Source organism: Somniosus microcephalus, chromosome 5 (assembly GCF_052327205.1).
Source record: "Somniosus microcephalus isolate GS21.2 chromosome 5, FLI_Smic_1.0, whole genome shotgun sequence".
NCBI classification, from domain to species: Eukaryota; Metazoa; Chordata; class Chondrichthyes; order Squaliformes; family Somniosidae; genus Somniosus; species Somniosus microcephalus.
Window position 1 is genome coordinate 72,546,661 of NC_140991.1, and position 15,448 is coordinate 72,562,108.

Genomic DNA, 15,448 nt, shown 5'->3' on the forward strand with positions numbered 1-15,448 from the left:
AGAGAGAGAGTCGCCTCAGCTGAGTAGGCTGGGCACAGTGAAAGCATTGATTTCTTTATGACAGCACAAAAACTGCTCTGACATCATAGCAGCTCTTTGACATCATAGTCACTCAATGCTAATGAGCGGAATTTTGAACGTTTTTTGGATACCGTGGGCACGATTTTTGTCTGACGGAAAAGTAAATATGCGTATGACCGGTCCGTAATCGTAAGCTTTCTTTTGATGTGACGCGCGTGTCGGTACGCTCTATAACTTTCAAACGTATAGAGAACGGACAGACAGACGAGGTCTTTTATAGATATAGATTTGTAAATCATACAGTTAAGTACTGCAAGACTAAAAATGGTGTGTGAATGAACCCATAAAATACTGAACAACCATGTCTGCATTCTCACAAATAATTGTGATCTGGAACTATGCACTTTGATTACCTGTAGCTTCAGTTTTTGTCCAACTCATTTTTATTGAGGTTCAACAGTAAATAACATTATGTATGTTGCTTTTATGCAACCTGTATAGACATTAGTTACAAAATCAGAAGTGATCCATCAGTATGACAGATTCTGTTTATACAAGTATTAAAAATGTCTTGATAAATTAGAGGTTAAAATCACAACATTGTAGAGAGCTATTGGGACTGCAGCATTTTTGTTTGTAATGTTAGCTATGAGATTCTGCCAAATCTCACTCAACACACATCACTTTTAAAACAACTAGATATTTCTCTACGGCACGTTCCATGTTTGCTATACCTTGGTATGTAATAAAGTAGCCTCACTAAAAGTATGACATTTTTAATACATTTGTTTTTGTGACTTACCTTTTTTTGCCCTCTTGACCTGTCTTCCAGCCAGTCAGCCATCTGCTCCTCAATCTCCTCAATAGTTGAAGCTTCTTCATGTAATGGTACATAGGTAATACCTCCAGAGTTAGGGGCTGTATACACTGGAAACTCAGATTTTGGTTTCTTTACTTTTGGCCTTTTTTCTTCTGCAAGGTACAAAATGTCTTTTCAGCTTAAACTGTTGAAAGATCAATAAAAAAGGCTTTTTGCATTTTTTTTTAAACTGACAAATCTGTCAACACCTGCAAGACATATCTAAACGGGGATGAAAAGATACTATTAGGTAATTACGTTACCGTCAGTGAGTCATAAATGTAAATTAGAAATAAAAGACATCAATTATTTCAAATGCTATAATGATATTGAGCAAGCTGTGAATTGCTGTAAAGGAAAGAGGTTTTACTTGTTTTTAAATTTGCTCATAACAAAGAAGTGGAAAGCTGCCAACAAATCTCAGAAAGGTGCAGACATAACATCATAGCTCACTATGTCTGTGCAAAGATGCACCCAGTAGGGTAATATTTAGCTTCAGCAGATTATCTATTCACACCTCTTGTCTTCTGCTGCAACACATTGCTTTAATGAGACCCCATGTTGCATTCTCTCAATTTGCAAATTGCATCGAATTCCCCACTACCATACTACTTCTGTCCCTAGAGGACACTGCACAGTCTCCATTGTAAAGCAGATAGACATGCAGGCAGATTAGCAATTAGGTCATGAAAAACAGGCAGAATAAAACAGCTCCATGCCAATCTGCATTTACCCTCTCAAAAAGATGTTAATGTTATCATTAACTGTGCTTCCAAACTATGATTTACCATATTAAAACCACAACAAACAGCTATGAGAGACACTGCACCATCCTTCTGTATAGTTATTCAATTTAGGATGCCACGGGTATATTAGCAAATATATTTTTCCACAGCAGTATGGTTTTCATTTGGGACAATCAGCATTAAAATAATCATATCTTATTCTTGAGAAACAAGCACATAGAAGCAACAGTCCTGTTTACAGTGGGCTGCTGTTTATCCAAAGCGTTCAGGAAATGCTCCTGTTCAGATGAATACATTCAGAAAGCTGATCCCATTAATTCCAATGCTGTACAGTACATTAACTAATATTAATTCAGCACAGGAACTGATTTACACTGAAATTATTGCAGACACAAAGCATTGGTAAGTATACCTAGTTCAGATAAATGGTTGCTAACTGTATTTCTTCTTACAATATCATACACAATAAATTGGTGCTGCCTGGAACAAATTGGACTTTTAATGTCTGGGTTAGACCGTAAAGTAGAATACTCATTAGGTAGCATTTTACGAATTGAGAATTTTTTTAATTTTTTTTTTTTATAAACATGTTCTCTCATATTCACTGGCTGACATTCATATCCCAGCATGTTCAAACCTTTGAGGATATGGCTTTCAAACACATGAAGAAACTAACATGACTCTTGAAACACAACATTATCAACACTGAATAATTCAAAAGGCTGTGGAGTTTCCCATGATTTTAATTTCTTAAATTGTTTTAGTGCAAATGTTGCAAATATTAAAGAAAAAGATGTTGGAAAATGCTAAGCAGTCATTGTTCTATTCAGCAAACCACAAAGTTAGAGACAATTTTATATTAGTCTAAAAAGCTGAGCCTGCTATGCATATAGCAGTAAGTAAGTTTGTGTCTATCAGATAATGTACTGAGCCTGCTGAAATATTTTACTCATGATTCTTGATGACAATGAGTAATAGGTGAATGTCATCACTCAGCCAATGGACATGGTAAAATACAGTTCCGCTGAGAAGAAAGTTGAAGTCTTTTATGATAGCTGTTCATTATCTGTTAACTAGTCTGACTCCTGTGACAAAAACAGCACCCTATTTACACAGCACAGATGTGTCTTACTCTGCACAGCTTCAAGTTGAGCCTGGGTCTCCGCCTCTTCTTTTTCCTTTATTTTCATTTCTTTCCATTCCAGATAAAAATCCTTAACAGCCTACAGCAAAAACAAGCACATTGTTTAATTAATTTATTCCCATGTTTACAACTAAGAAATTCAAATCAGTACATAATTGTCAGCTGTCACATTTTTAAGGATATAAACTTCCCCAACATAACCAACTTTACATACTGGTACTGTATTACCATACATAAAAACAAAATGAATGGCACTGTATTGTGTCTATTAGAACCACAAATTTTGTAATTTAAGTATTCGCAAAGACTAATATTTTTCCAATTTTTAGAAAAAGATACAGACACCCTTCAGCTCTATAAAGAATTTCTTGCATTTACATAAAAGCAGATGCACAATACCGACAGGGTTTTTGTTCTCCAATTCAGTCAATGTTAGAATTACAAATTAAGGAATAATCCTCCAAATTTTAGTGCTGTGAATTAAAATTGGCATAAAGAAAACATAACAGAAAAATCAACAGAGATGTAACTTTAGCAAATCAAGTGAAAATATTTACTGTGCAAACAGTGGAATTCGGAACCTGTGCACGTGCAATGACACTATTAGCATGCTCCAATTGTGAATGCCCCATTTCAAAATTTGTCCTTGATATGCAAGCATTGCACTGGGCAAATTACCATCTGGAGGCTAATAATTGGAAAGTTGTTCTCCCTGTGCTGATTGATCAACAGCAATCTAAGCACAATAATAGTTAAGAAGTGGATGTACACAATTTCCTTATAAAATCAAATTTAAAATTAACTAAGTGGCAAACATTATTAAAAAAAGTGTGCAGAACAGCAAGCCAGAAATAGAACAAGTATCTAAAGGAACAAAACAAGTGAGGCTACTAAAACTCTTCCCATTATAGGAGCAATGACTTAGCTAGAGAGTTCATAACCCAATTCTGCTGTCGGGCTGAGCCAAACTGATCCAACTCTGCATGCGAGTGCAAAACACAAGGCTGCAACCATCTTCAGTTAGAAGTGCCAAGTGGATGACCCATCCCGCCCTCCTCCCTAAGTTCCCATCAGTCAAGTCGATTCACTCCACGTGCTATCAAGAAACGCCTGTGTGCACTAGATACAGCAAAGCCCATAGAAACATAGAAGATAGGAGCAGGAGTAGGCCATTCGGCCCTTCGAGCCTGCTCCGCCATTCAATGTGATCATGGCTGATCATCCAAACTCAGTACCCTGTCCCCGCCTTTTCCCCATATCCCTTGATCCCTTCAGCCTCAAGAAACATATCCAACTCTTTCTTGAATATATTTAATGAACTGGCCTCCACCACCCTCTGTGGCAGAGAATTCCACAGGTTCACCACTCTCTGGGTGAAGAAATTCCTCCTCATTTCAGTCCTAAATGGCTTACCCCTTATCCTTAGACTATGACCCCTGGTTCTGGACTCCCCGGCCATCAGAAACATCCTTCCTGCATCTAGTCTGTCCAGACCTGACAGAATTTTATAGGTCTCGATGAGATCCCCTCTCAACCTTCTAAACTCCAGTGAGTATAAGCCCAATCGACACAATCTCTCCTCATACGTCATGGACCCCAACAACATTCCAGCGGTCATGCTGAAGACTTGTGCTCCAGAACTAGCCGCGCCTCTAGCCAAGCTGTTTCAGTATAGCTACAACACTGGCATCTACCCGACAAAGTGGAAAATTGCCCAGATATGTCCTGTCCACAAAAAGCAGGACAAATCAAATTTGGCCAATTACCACCCCAGCAACCTACTCTCAATCAGCAGCAAAGTGATGGAAGGAATCGTCGACAGTGCTATCAAGCAGCACTTACTCACCAATAACCTGCTCACTGATCCTCAGTTTCGGTTCTGCCAAGACCGTGCAGCTCCAGACCGCATTACAGCCTTAGTCCAAACATGGACAAGAGAGCTGAATTCCAGAGGTGAGGGGAGAGTGACTGCTTTTGACATCAAGGCAGCATTTGACCGAGTGTGGCTTCAAGGAGCCCTAGTAAAATTCAAGTCAATGGGAATTGGGGGGAAAACTCTCCACTGGCTGGAGTCATACCTAGCACAAAGAAAGATGGTTGTGGTTGTTGGAGGCCAATCATGTCAGCCCCAGGACGTCGCTGCAGGAGTTCCTCAGGGCAGTGTCCTAGGCCCAACCATCTTCAGCTGCTTTATTAATGACCTCCCCCTCCATCATAAGGTCAGAAGTGGGGATGTTCGCCAATGATTGCATAGTGTTCAGTTCCATTCACAACTCGTCAGACAATGAAGCAGTCCACGCCCGCATGCAGCAAGACCTGGACGACATTCAGGCTTAGGCTGATATGTGACAAGTAACATTCACGCCACACAAGTGCCAGGCAATAACTATCTCCAACAAGAGAGTCTCTAAATTACCATCGCCGAATTCCCCACCATCAACATCCTGGGGGTCACCATTGACCAGAAACTTAACTAGGACCAGCACGTAAATACAGTGGACTACAAGAGCAGGTCAGAGGTAGGTATTCTGCTGCGAGTGATTCACCTCCTGACTCACTGCCTTTCCACCATCTACAAGGCACAAGTCAGGCGTGTGATGGAATACTCTCCACTTGCCTGGATGAGTGTAGCTCCAACAACACTCAAGAAGCTCGACACCAAGACAAAGCAGCCCACTTGATTAGCACCCCATCCACCACCTTAAACATTCACTCCCTCCAACACCAGCGTACTGTGGCTGCAGCGTATACCATCTACAAGATGCACGGCAGCAACTCGCCAAGGCTTCAACAGCACCTCCCAAACCCGCGACCTATACCACCTAGAAGAACAAGGGCAGCAGGCGCATGGGAACAAAACCACCTGCAAGTTTACCCTCCAAGTCACACACCATCCTGAGTTGGAAACATATCGCCGCCCCTTCATCGTTTCTGGGTGAAAATCCTGGAACTCCCTACTTAAAAGCACTGCGAGAATACCTTCACCACACAGACTGCAGCGGTTCAAGGGCAGCTCACCTCCACCTTCGAGGGCAATTAGGGATGGGCAATAAATGCTGGTCTTGCCAGTGACGCCCACATCCCATGAATGAATAAGAAGAAATCCCACAAGGAACCCAACCTGACACTTAGTCAGAAATACCAGCACATCAACTACAAGGTTGTAGAGCACGGACAGCCATGATTTTAAATGGGACAAGTTCCTACCAACACAATCAGCTGATGTTAGAACAGCTGATGTTTCCAGTTGAGAGTGAGGTAGGTTTGTCTTAGCTTATGCCTGACAGCAGAGTCAGGTACTGCTTCTTATTCTGAAAAATAAGCAGTACCTGACCAGGGAGACCAATGCCAACATCAGCAGATGCCTCACTGTAAACCTATCTGACCTAATAGCACAGACCAGGGATTGAACACGAGAGCTTCCCAATCTCTAAAGGTAGGAATATCTTAAGTGAAAGCAGTAGCTTTTATTTGGTCAGAAGTATTTTTTGCCACTACATAAACATTTATCAGTTTTATTTTCTAATATTAAAATTACTTGGCAAATACTATGGGTCAGGTGAGCCGAGGTAAGAGAGTCATTTTCAGCATATATATTTTAAGACCTGCGCCAAAACAAATAAGGATCCAGTTTGATGACAGATTGTGAAATTGTGCACTGTGCACGCTGGATAATTGGTATAATTATTGTATATTAGCAAAAGAATTGCTTCAGTTTGGATAGTCTTTAATAACTAGAGCCAAAATATATAATTTTGAGATACAAACAAAAAGGTCTGGAATAGAGAGACTTCGAGCACAATTACCAAGTAGTATACATAACTGAATATAATCATTTTAATGCAATGAAGGGATTGAAATCATGACTGGTGTTTCTTCAACAGAGCAATGTAATGTACTGGGTACTTGGGTTATACTTGGACTGTTATTTTAAAAATTTAGTGCACAGCGTTAACTTTTTTTTCCTTTTATTTTCTAATCTCTTAAGTAGGTGTTTAATTCTTAATTAATTATAAGTATGCATGTTTCACAACTTTCAAAAGCTTTCAATCTTTGGATATTGCAAAATTTATTACAAAAAATACTTCATGCTTCATAAAACATATTTAACATGGGTAAAATAAAAATTGTTTGGGGAATTGAAGTATAAGATGGACTTCTGCTAATGCTAAACCAAGGTTAAATTTGTTTCTACTTTTTAAATGTCCAGTAAAGTGAATATTCCTTGATGCATTGTTGCAAATATTTTTCCTTGCTTAAATAAGAAGTGCAGTAGAAATTTGGTAGCTCATTCAAAATCACAAAAATTTATTTATAACCGTGGTCCATTTTGAAGTTCCATCAGAGTGAGTGAAACTACAAATTTCAAGACAGATCTGGATAAACATGACTTTGCTCGTCCCCACAGTTTTTAAGCGCTAGATTTAAGTAGGCAAAGCAGCTGGACACTTTTGTAATTGCAATTCTGTAGACAACGTGCACTGGGCTGCAACTGAAGCAGTGGTTTGAGAGGGGAAGAAAACATCAGGGACTCGGAGAAAAAGCAAAGACCTAGGAGGTCTGAACATAATCACAGTTAATGTTTCCCTGTTGCTTAAGTGTTCCTATTAGAAGCAACGGTCTCAGATACTTCATATGGTACAATATACCAGCATCAACACAGATACACTGATTTACTACAAAAAAATTATTGCATAAATACAATGGATCATTATGACCTTGTGAACTTGTTTAATTTTAAAAAGTCAGATTTTCAAGAATCGGCTCAATCGAAAATAAGTTTTTAAAATCTATAAAATAATTAACAGGTTAGCAGCAAAATAACATAACTAAGTTGAAGGAAAGCATAGTCTATGAACTACCCCATAATCTGAAATGTTTCTGTATCTGTACACTTAGAGGTCACCCCCATTACTCCATTTTGCAATTCAAGTCTTTTGGTTACAGGCAACCTCAAAGCAGAACTGTTCCTGGTGTACCTCCAAGTTCCATTCCAGTATCATGATGAATGGGGAGTGAAAACAGACTCCTCACTATACCTATTCATGCCATCACTAGAGAGAATTTCTTCATGCCACATAAGGAGTTCTGCACAAAGCTGCTTCTTCAGGATGCCTCAAACCAGTAGTTTTAAAGCATACAATTAAAGAAAAAATAATTTGTATTTATATAGCAACTCACAGCCAAGGAATTACCTTTGAAGTGTATTACTGTTATGCAGGCAACAGTTACACAGTTCTGTAGAATACACTTCAATTTTCTTTACATTCTCCCTCCACAACAATTTTCTTCCTTCCTCCCTGATGTGCCGACTCGTAGGAAGTGTACATCTCCAGTACCTTGCCCAAGTTGCCATTCTTCACGTGTGGGCCTAGGAAGTATCAGGAGGCTTCTCAAGCATGGGAAGGTGTCATTACAGCCAAGGCTAAACCTGTCCTTCACATAAACATACTTTCCATTAGGGCCACCTAGATAGTGCATTGGAGCAGGAAGTCAGGCTGACTTCACCCTATCTGAAAACCCCTTTTGACTTTGGGGAAGTGGCTACACGTGGACTGCGGCAACTCTACGACATGATGTATATTAACTTCCAAATAGGCTTATGATAAATAATGAGTGATTTAATAGTGTCCCCTGAAAATGTGCATTTAAATATAAGCGTATGATCTGTTGGTCAGGAGTATAAGTCAGGATGGGCAGGAGTATAAGTCAGGATGGGCAGGAGGAAAACACACCAAGGCACTCCAGCTGCTACATCAAGCAAGATGATAATTACAGATGAGGAAGGCATAAGGATTAGTTCATCCATTCAAGATCTTATGGTCTCCCTCATTGCAGCATCCAATTGTCTTTTTTTTAAATAAAATTATTCTATGGGTTTCATCTCCTTGGGAGTCTAATATTGCTCACTCTGTGTGAAGAATAATTTCCTGATGTTAGCCCTTAATTTACCTTTCACTAGTTTGAGTCAGAGTCCCTTTATCTTGCTTTAGTTTAAAGTAATTTTCTGGATTTAACTTTTCTATACCAACAACCATCGGGTATACCTTTGTAAGATCATCTGTCAGATATCTCTTTTCAAGACTGAAAAACCTAAGCCTCTTAGTCATCATATTTTAGACTTCTGACAGGAAGCCATAGTTCTCAATTTTTGTAGCATGCTGTTCCAAGGTGCATTCTGACTAGAGCACTGTACAGTTTGATCATTACTTTCTAACTTGCATGCTACTGTTTTGGCTATACAGTTCAACCTTCTATTGGGTATGTTGATGTTGGTAGAGGGCAGGTAGCAGGCTTCTGCTCACCCATCCACTTGGCCAAAGAATGGTGCATACTATAGTAGGGCAGGGACCAGAAAGAGACAATTTTATTAAAAAGTAAATTAAAAAGATGAACAAAGAAAAACCACAAGTGGTTGCAAGTTTGCTTTTACGTTGGTGATTTGAGCCTCAGTTACTGACAGGCAAATCTCATGCACCTGGCAGTAACTTGTTGAATTAATCAAGACTATCTGCCTGGAAGACATTTTTTTTTTTAAATCAGGTATTCTCAACAATAGGCTCAATATATTTGCTAAGCTTACATTAGGTTGCCGCTAGGTGTGGAGATCTGCGTGTCGGAACAGGTGACAAAAGCATCCTTTGAAGGCCAATGTAAAACTAGCTACATATCACAAGACAGGGCAGGTGGTACTACCAGGTATTCTAATACAGTAAAATTCACCATCAAGTATGCAACTCAATACACTCAGTTCTAATACCAAAACCTGAAACTACTCAAAAAAAAAAAAAAAAATTACCAGTGAAAAATCCAGCAGTTCTACGTTCTTTGACAGCACGTCCCAAACCACAAACCTCTACCACTTAGAAAGACAAGGGCGGCAGGCACACGGGAACACCACCACCTCCAAGTTCCCCTCCAAGTCACACCATCATGACTTGGAAATATATCGCTGGTCCTTCATCGTCGCTGGGTCAAAATCCTGGAACTCCCTCCCTAACAGCACTGTGAGAGTACCTTCAGCACACGGACTGCAGCGGTTCAAGGCGGCGGCTCACCACCATCTTCTCAAGGGCAATAAATGCTGGCCATGCCAGTGACACCCACATCCCATAAACTAAATAAAAAAATACAAGCCCTGAGCTCAGCAATCAAATCTGACCTTTAATGGCATGCTCAGCTATTTGCTAAACCATTGCCTGAGCATAGAAACAACTGTTCTTTTTCCATTTGAACTGTTAGATTTCACAATGAGTCATAGCACAACAATTTACAACAACTTGCATTTATATAGTGCCATTAACATAGGAAATGTTCCAAGGCACTTCACAGGAGTGTAAACAAAGAAAAATTGATGAGTCAAAGGAGATGAGATTTGGAGGAGTGACAAAAAGCTTGGTCAAAAAGGCACATATAAGATTGAGGTGGGGGGAGGGGAGTGGAGGGAGAGAGAGAGAGAGAGAGAGAGAGAGAGAGAGAGAGGTTCAGAGCTGTAGGTTTTAAGGAGTGTCTTAAAGGAGAGAGAGGTGGAGAGGAGGAGAGGTTTAGGAAGGATTTCCAGAGCTTAGGGCCTAGGCAGCTGAAGGCATGGCTGCCAATGGTGGGTCGAGGGAAATCAGGGATGCACAAGAGGCCAGAATTGGAGGAAAACAGAGTTGCCGGAGGGTTGTAGGGCTGGAGTAGGTTAGAGAGATAAGGAGGGCGAGGTCATGAAGGGATGTGAACACAAGGATGATTGATATATATTGAAAATAAAAGATTTGCATGGCCATGGGGAAAGCGAGACTAATTGGATAGCTCTTTCAGGGAAAGCGAGACTAATTGGATAGCTCTTTCAAAAGGTCCAGTACAAGTACAATGGGCCAAAAGGTGGTCTTCTGTGCTGTAAGATTCTATGAATATGGGCGAGGTAGCAGAGTAGCCAGTGCCAGTGAAAGTGAAACTGTAACCAGCATGAGTCGATGCTTTCAAGAAGGGAGAAAAGTGAGCAGGAGAACTCCCCACCCCAGAGTGGATATTCTTTTTAAAAAGTGGTTTGTAGTTCTTCAATGATTCTGACTTCATCTAAGCAGCTTTCATGTGTGAGCCTACAAAGTGTTGCCAAGCTATTTAATCACAGAGGAGGCCAATCCTATCCGTACCTCACAAGCATACATGTCGACCTTCCAGCAGGGATCACTGGATAGTGATCGGAAGCAGCAACCATCCCTAACCCAAAGACACTAAAATCAACTGTAAAGAAACTACCGCTGATTAGGGATTGATCCTAAGAATGCAACCGAATTCAGGATGAGAAAAGGCCATTCTATCCATCAAACCCACTTCATCCATGGGTGCTGCTGCTGCTGGAAAAGATACAGCACAGCGACTGCACAGCCATTTTAAAGGGACTGTGCACCAAAATAAAATTAGAGGGAACACTGCTTATTACCATGCTACGTGGCAGATTTACCCATTTAACCATTGGGTATTTTTAATATCTAATAGAAATTAAATATTCATACATCACCCACAGAAGTCATGGCACTGGTTTACACATCGGTGCAATCTTCAAAATTATCAATGTTTTTTTTTTGATTGACAATGGCAAGACACCAAAACATACAGGATATTGTTGTTCAATAATACATCAAACAATTACTACCACAGATAACCCATTTAATGCAGAGTATATTTTGTCGGGGCTTGATGCTACAGCTGTGAAAACTGAAATTTTGAGCATGCGGTTTCAGGCACTGTGCCTTGCATGAGAGGGCAACAATGCTTCTTTCAAACAAATGAATGTCTAAAATAAACAGCTTTACAGGTTTCTTCTCCTCTTACCTGATAGCACTGTGGTAATGACTTCAGAATGAAATAAGACCAGATTCCTATCTTGCACGGCAACAGGTCCTGCCACTGAGGCTTTACAAAAGATCTGCAGGATAGCCACAATAAAACAAAATACAGGTTACTCCATTCAAAGCAAACCCAAGATTTTGGTTATATGTTTCTATTTGAGGGACAACCTAGTGGCCTATTATGTATGAAGACAGTACTCCAGACCAATAGAACAGTCGGTCAAAGCAGGAATTGTCGAAGAGTTCCTGACCGAGAAAGCCTGCTATTTCTCCACAGGGAGAGACAGAGTGTGTGAAGCACCTTCCTCTGCTCTCGAGAGGGAAGGATTGGCAGAGAGCGCGAGAGCGAGCGCGAGAGCGAGAACGAGCGGCAGAGAGACAGGGTGGTGGAGGGGGCGGGGAGAGACAGCGGGGTGGGGGCAGGAAGAGACAGTGCAGGGTGGGGAGAGACAGCGGGGTGAGTGCTGCTTCTCAGCAACTAAGTATATAAAAATATACTGTTTGCAACATTCATTCAGCAATTTCTTGTTCAGGTTTTTACTCTCACGGTGTGCTTTTGTATGACAAATGTGTACATGCACGAGTCACACAGGCATCCACAGTATATGCAGAGCTGGGGTCTTGGACTCAGATTGGGAGCCCCTTTAAATTTACGAAATCTGATTGGTGGTATATAACTCAATTATGAGCTGTATAACTACAGCTCTATTTTCCCAAACTGATGCTGAACCCTCATGTTTAAAAAAAAAATCCATTTCAAATTTCCCATCGCCTGGCTCTTTCAGCTTCTTGGGACTAAATGCTGCCCTTTTTAAAAAAAAAAAAAAAAAAAATTAAATTGGAAGAGAACTCCTATGTAGTTTTAATTTAAAAACGAACACCATCAGCTATCAAGACAGCTGCTCTCTCTGCACACTCTACTATGCAAAAAAAAAATCACGTGGGCAACCTTTCTTCCGAGACTTCTATGGGTCTGACCCCTGACAGCATGAATGATAGATAAGCTGAATCAAACATCAACACAGAATATAATGTGACTGCATTAAGCCAAGTTCAACAAATTTTCCATTTTACTATCTCTTAAACTACTTTTAAAATCTGTTTCTTTTACTAGCTGCTTATTTTGAAGATCGCTATGGACAAGTGTAAAATTGAGGGGGAAAAAAAAAGAGCGCTTTACCTTTGCAAAAATAAATTAGATTATACAAGAATAGTACTGGATTGTAATGCAGTATCACTTCCTGTAATCCTATATTTGCAGATTAATCATTCTCCTCAACAATTTTCTCTCCTCTTCTTAAGAGCACCTTCTTGGGGTACGATTCCAGAGTCACCAGTGGCCATTATTCATGTATAACCCTTGACAGCAAGCGTCGACAGGCTATACAACTGCAGGGGGTACCACATCTGAGCCTGATTCTGTCCTCAACCTATGTCCACATACATGGACTTCAAAAAGAGGAAACCAGGGCCGACTCGGATTGAACTCAAGGATACGGAGGCCAAATGTAGCAGCCTGACCACCACCACAACCGAGTTCATCTAAATGAGCGTAAGACTGGTATCAAAATCCTGCAAAAATTCGATCATCAGGGAGGTCACCAAATTAACTGTTGAAATTTAGCATCATGTTTAAAAAAAGTCATACTTGATATACTGTGCTGTTATCATAAAAAGCTATTTTGTTTTTTATTCACCTGATAAGATATTCATTCAGCTATTGCAAAAGGTACGCTACACAGTGGCTATACTTTGAGAGATTCTGAAACACAGATGAAATATAAAGCAGAACTCAAGTCTGTCTGTGCTCACGTTAGCTGATCACAGTCAAGGTGCCAATATGTGCACTATAATTGGCCAAGGAAGGCGGAGAGAAAACAGCTCAAATTTCCACTGAGCACTATCCTGCTGGAAATACTGCAATGCCCCCCATGATTGAAGCATAGAAACATAGAAAAATAGGAGCAGGAGTAGGCCATTCGGCCCTTCGAGCCTGCTCTGTCATTCAATATGATCATGGCTGATCCTCTATCTCAATACCATATTCCCGTTCTCTCCCCATACCCCTTGATGCCTTGTGTCTAAAAATCTATCTATCTCCTCAAATATATTCAGTGACTTGGCCTCCACAGCCTTCAGTGGTAGAGAATTCCACTGGTTCACCACCCTCTGAGTGAAGAAATGTCTCCTCATCTCAGTCCTAAATGTCCTACCCTTTATCCTGAGACTGTGACCCCCTCGTTCTAGACCCCTCAGCCAGGGGAAACATCCTCCCTGCATCCAGTCTGTCTAGCCCTGTCAGAATTTTATACATTTCAATGAGATCTCCTCTCATTCTTCTAAACTCTAGTGAATACAGGACTAGTCAACCCAATCTCTCCTCATATGACAGTCCTGCCATCCCAGGAATCAGTCTGGTGAACCTTTGTTGCACTCCCTCTATGGCAAGTATATCCTTTCTTCGGTAAGGAGACCAAAACTGCACACAGTACTCCAGGTGTGGTCTCACCAAGGCCCTGTACAACTGTAGTAAGACATCCTTGCTCCTGTACTCAAATCCTCTTGCAATGAAGGCCAGCATACAATTTGCCTTCCTAACTGCTTGCTGCACCTGCATGTTTGCTTTCAGTGACTGGTGTACAAGGACACCCAGGTCCCATTGTACATCAGCATTTCCCAATCTATCACCATTTAAATAATACTCTATCTTTCTGTTTTTCCTACCAAAGTGGATAACTTCACATTAATCCACATTATACTGCATCTGCCATGTATTTGCCCACTCACTCAACTTGTCTAAATAGAAACACAGAAGATAGGAGCAGTAGGAGGCCATTTAGCCCCTCGAGCCTGCTCCGCCATTCAATGAGATCATGGCTGATCATCGAAACTCAGTACCCTGTCCCTGCCTTCTCCCCATATCCCTTGATCCCTTTAGCCTTAAGAAATATGTCTAACTCCTTCTTGAATATATTTAATGAATTGGCCTCCACTGCCTTCTGTAGTAGAGAATTCCACAGGTTCACCACTCTCTGGGTGAAGAAATTCCTCCTCATCTCTGTCCTAAATGGCTTACCCCTTATCCTTAGACTGTGACCCCTGGTTCTGGACTCCCGCGCCATCGGGAAAATCCTTCCTGCATTTAGTCTGCTAGTCCTGTTAGAATTTTATAAGTTTCAATGAGATCCCCTCTCATTCTTCTAAACTCCAGCGAGTATAAGCCCAATCGACCCAATCTCTCCTCATACGTCATTCCTGCCATCCCAGGTATCAGTCTAGTGAATCTTCGCTGCACTCCCTCCATGGCAAGAACATCCTTCCTCAAATAAGGCGACCAAAACTGCACACAATACTCAAGGTGTGGTCTCGCCAAGGCCCTGTACAACTGCAGCAAGACATCCTTGTTCCTGTACTCGAACCCTCTCGCTACGAAGGCCAACATACCATTTGCCTTCTTAACCACCTGCTGCACCTGCATGCTTACCTTCAGCGACTGGTGCACAAAGACACCCAGGTCCCGTTGCACTTCCCCTTCTCCCAATCTATTGCCGTTCAGATAATAATCTGCCTTCCTGTTTTTGCCACCAAAGTGGATAACCTCGCATTTATCCACATTATACTGTATCTGCCATGCATCTGCCCAATCACCCAACCTGTCCAAATCATACTGGAGTTTCTCGGCATCCACCCAGCTTTGTGTCGTCTGCAAACTTGGAGATATTACATCTAGTTCCCTCGTCTAGATCATTAATATATATAGTGAATGAATAGCTGGGGTCCTAGGAACGATCCCTGCGGTACCCCACTAGTTACTGCCTGCCACTCGGAAAAAGACCCG

The 15,448-nt window shown here is 41.0% G+C and overlaps 1 protein-coding gene across 4 annotated transcripts in view; it reads right to left on the reverse strand.

Annotated features, from left to right (window-relative positions):
* Positions 1 to 315: 315 nt before the first annotated feature.
* LOC147117115 (dnaJ homolog subfamily C member 1-like) overlaps positions 316 to 15,448 on the reverse strand; it is a 49,211-nt gene continuing 34,078 nt past the window's right edge. The window contains exons 4-6 of one of the 4 annotated variants that reach the window (XM_085987791.1): positions 11,594 to 11,687; positions 2,759 to 2,849; positions 316 to 993 (exon numbers count right to left, since the gene is read on the reverse strand). In XM_085987791.1, the coding sequence (XP_085843917.1) occupies positions 692 to 993; positions 2,759 to 2,849; positions 11,594 to 11,687 (487 nt within the window). In that variant the 3' untranslated portion in view covers positions 316 to 691. Of the gene's footprint in view, positions 1,026 to 2,758; positions 2,850 to 11,593; positions 11,688 to 15,448 lie in introns of all 4 variants that reach the window. The other 3 variants (XM_085987792.1, XM_085987790.1, XM_085987793.1) reach the window with 3 other exon arrangements.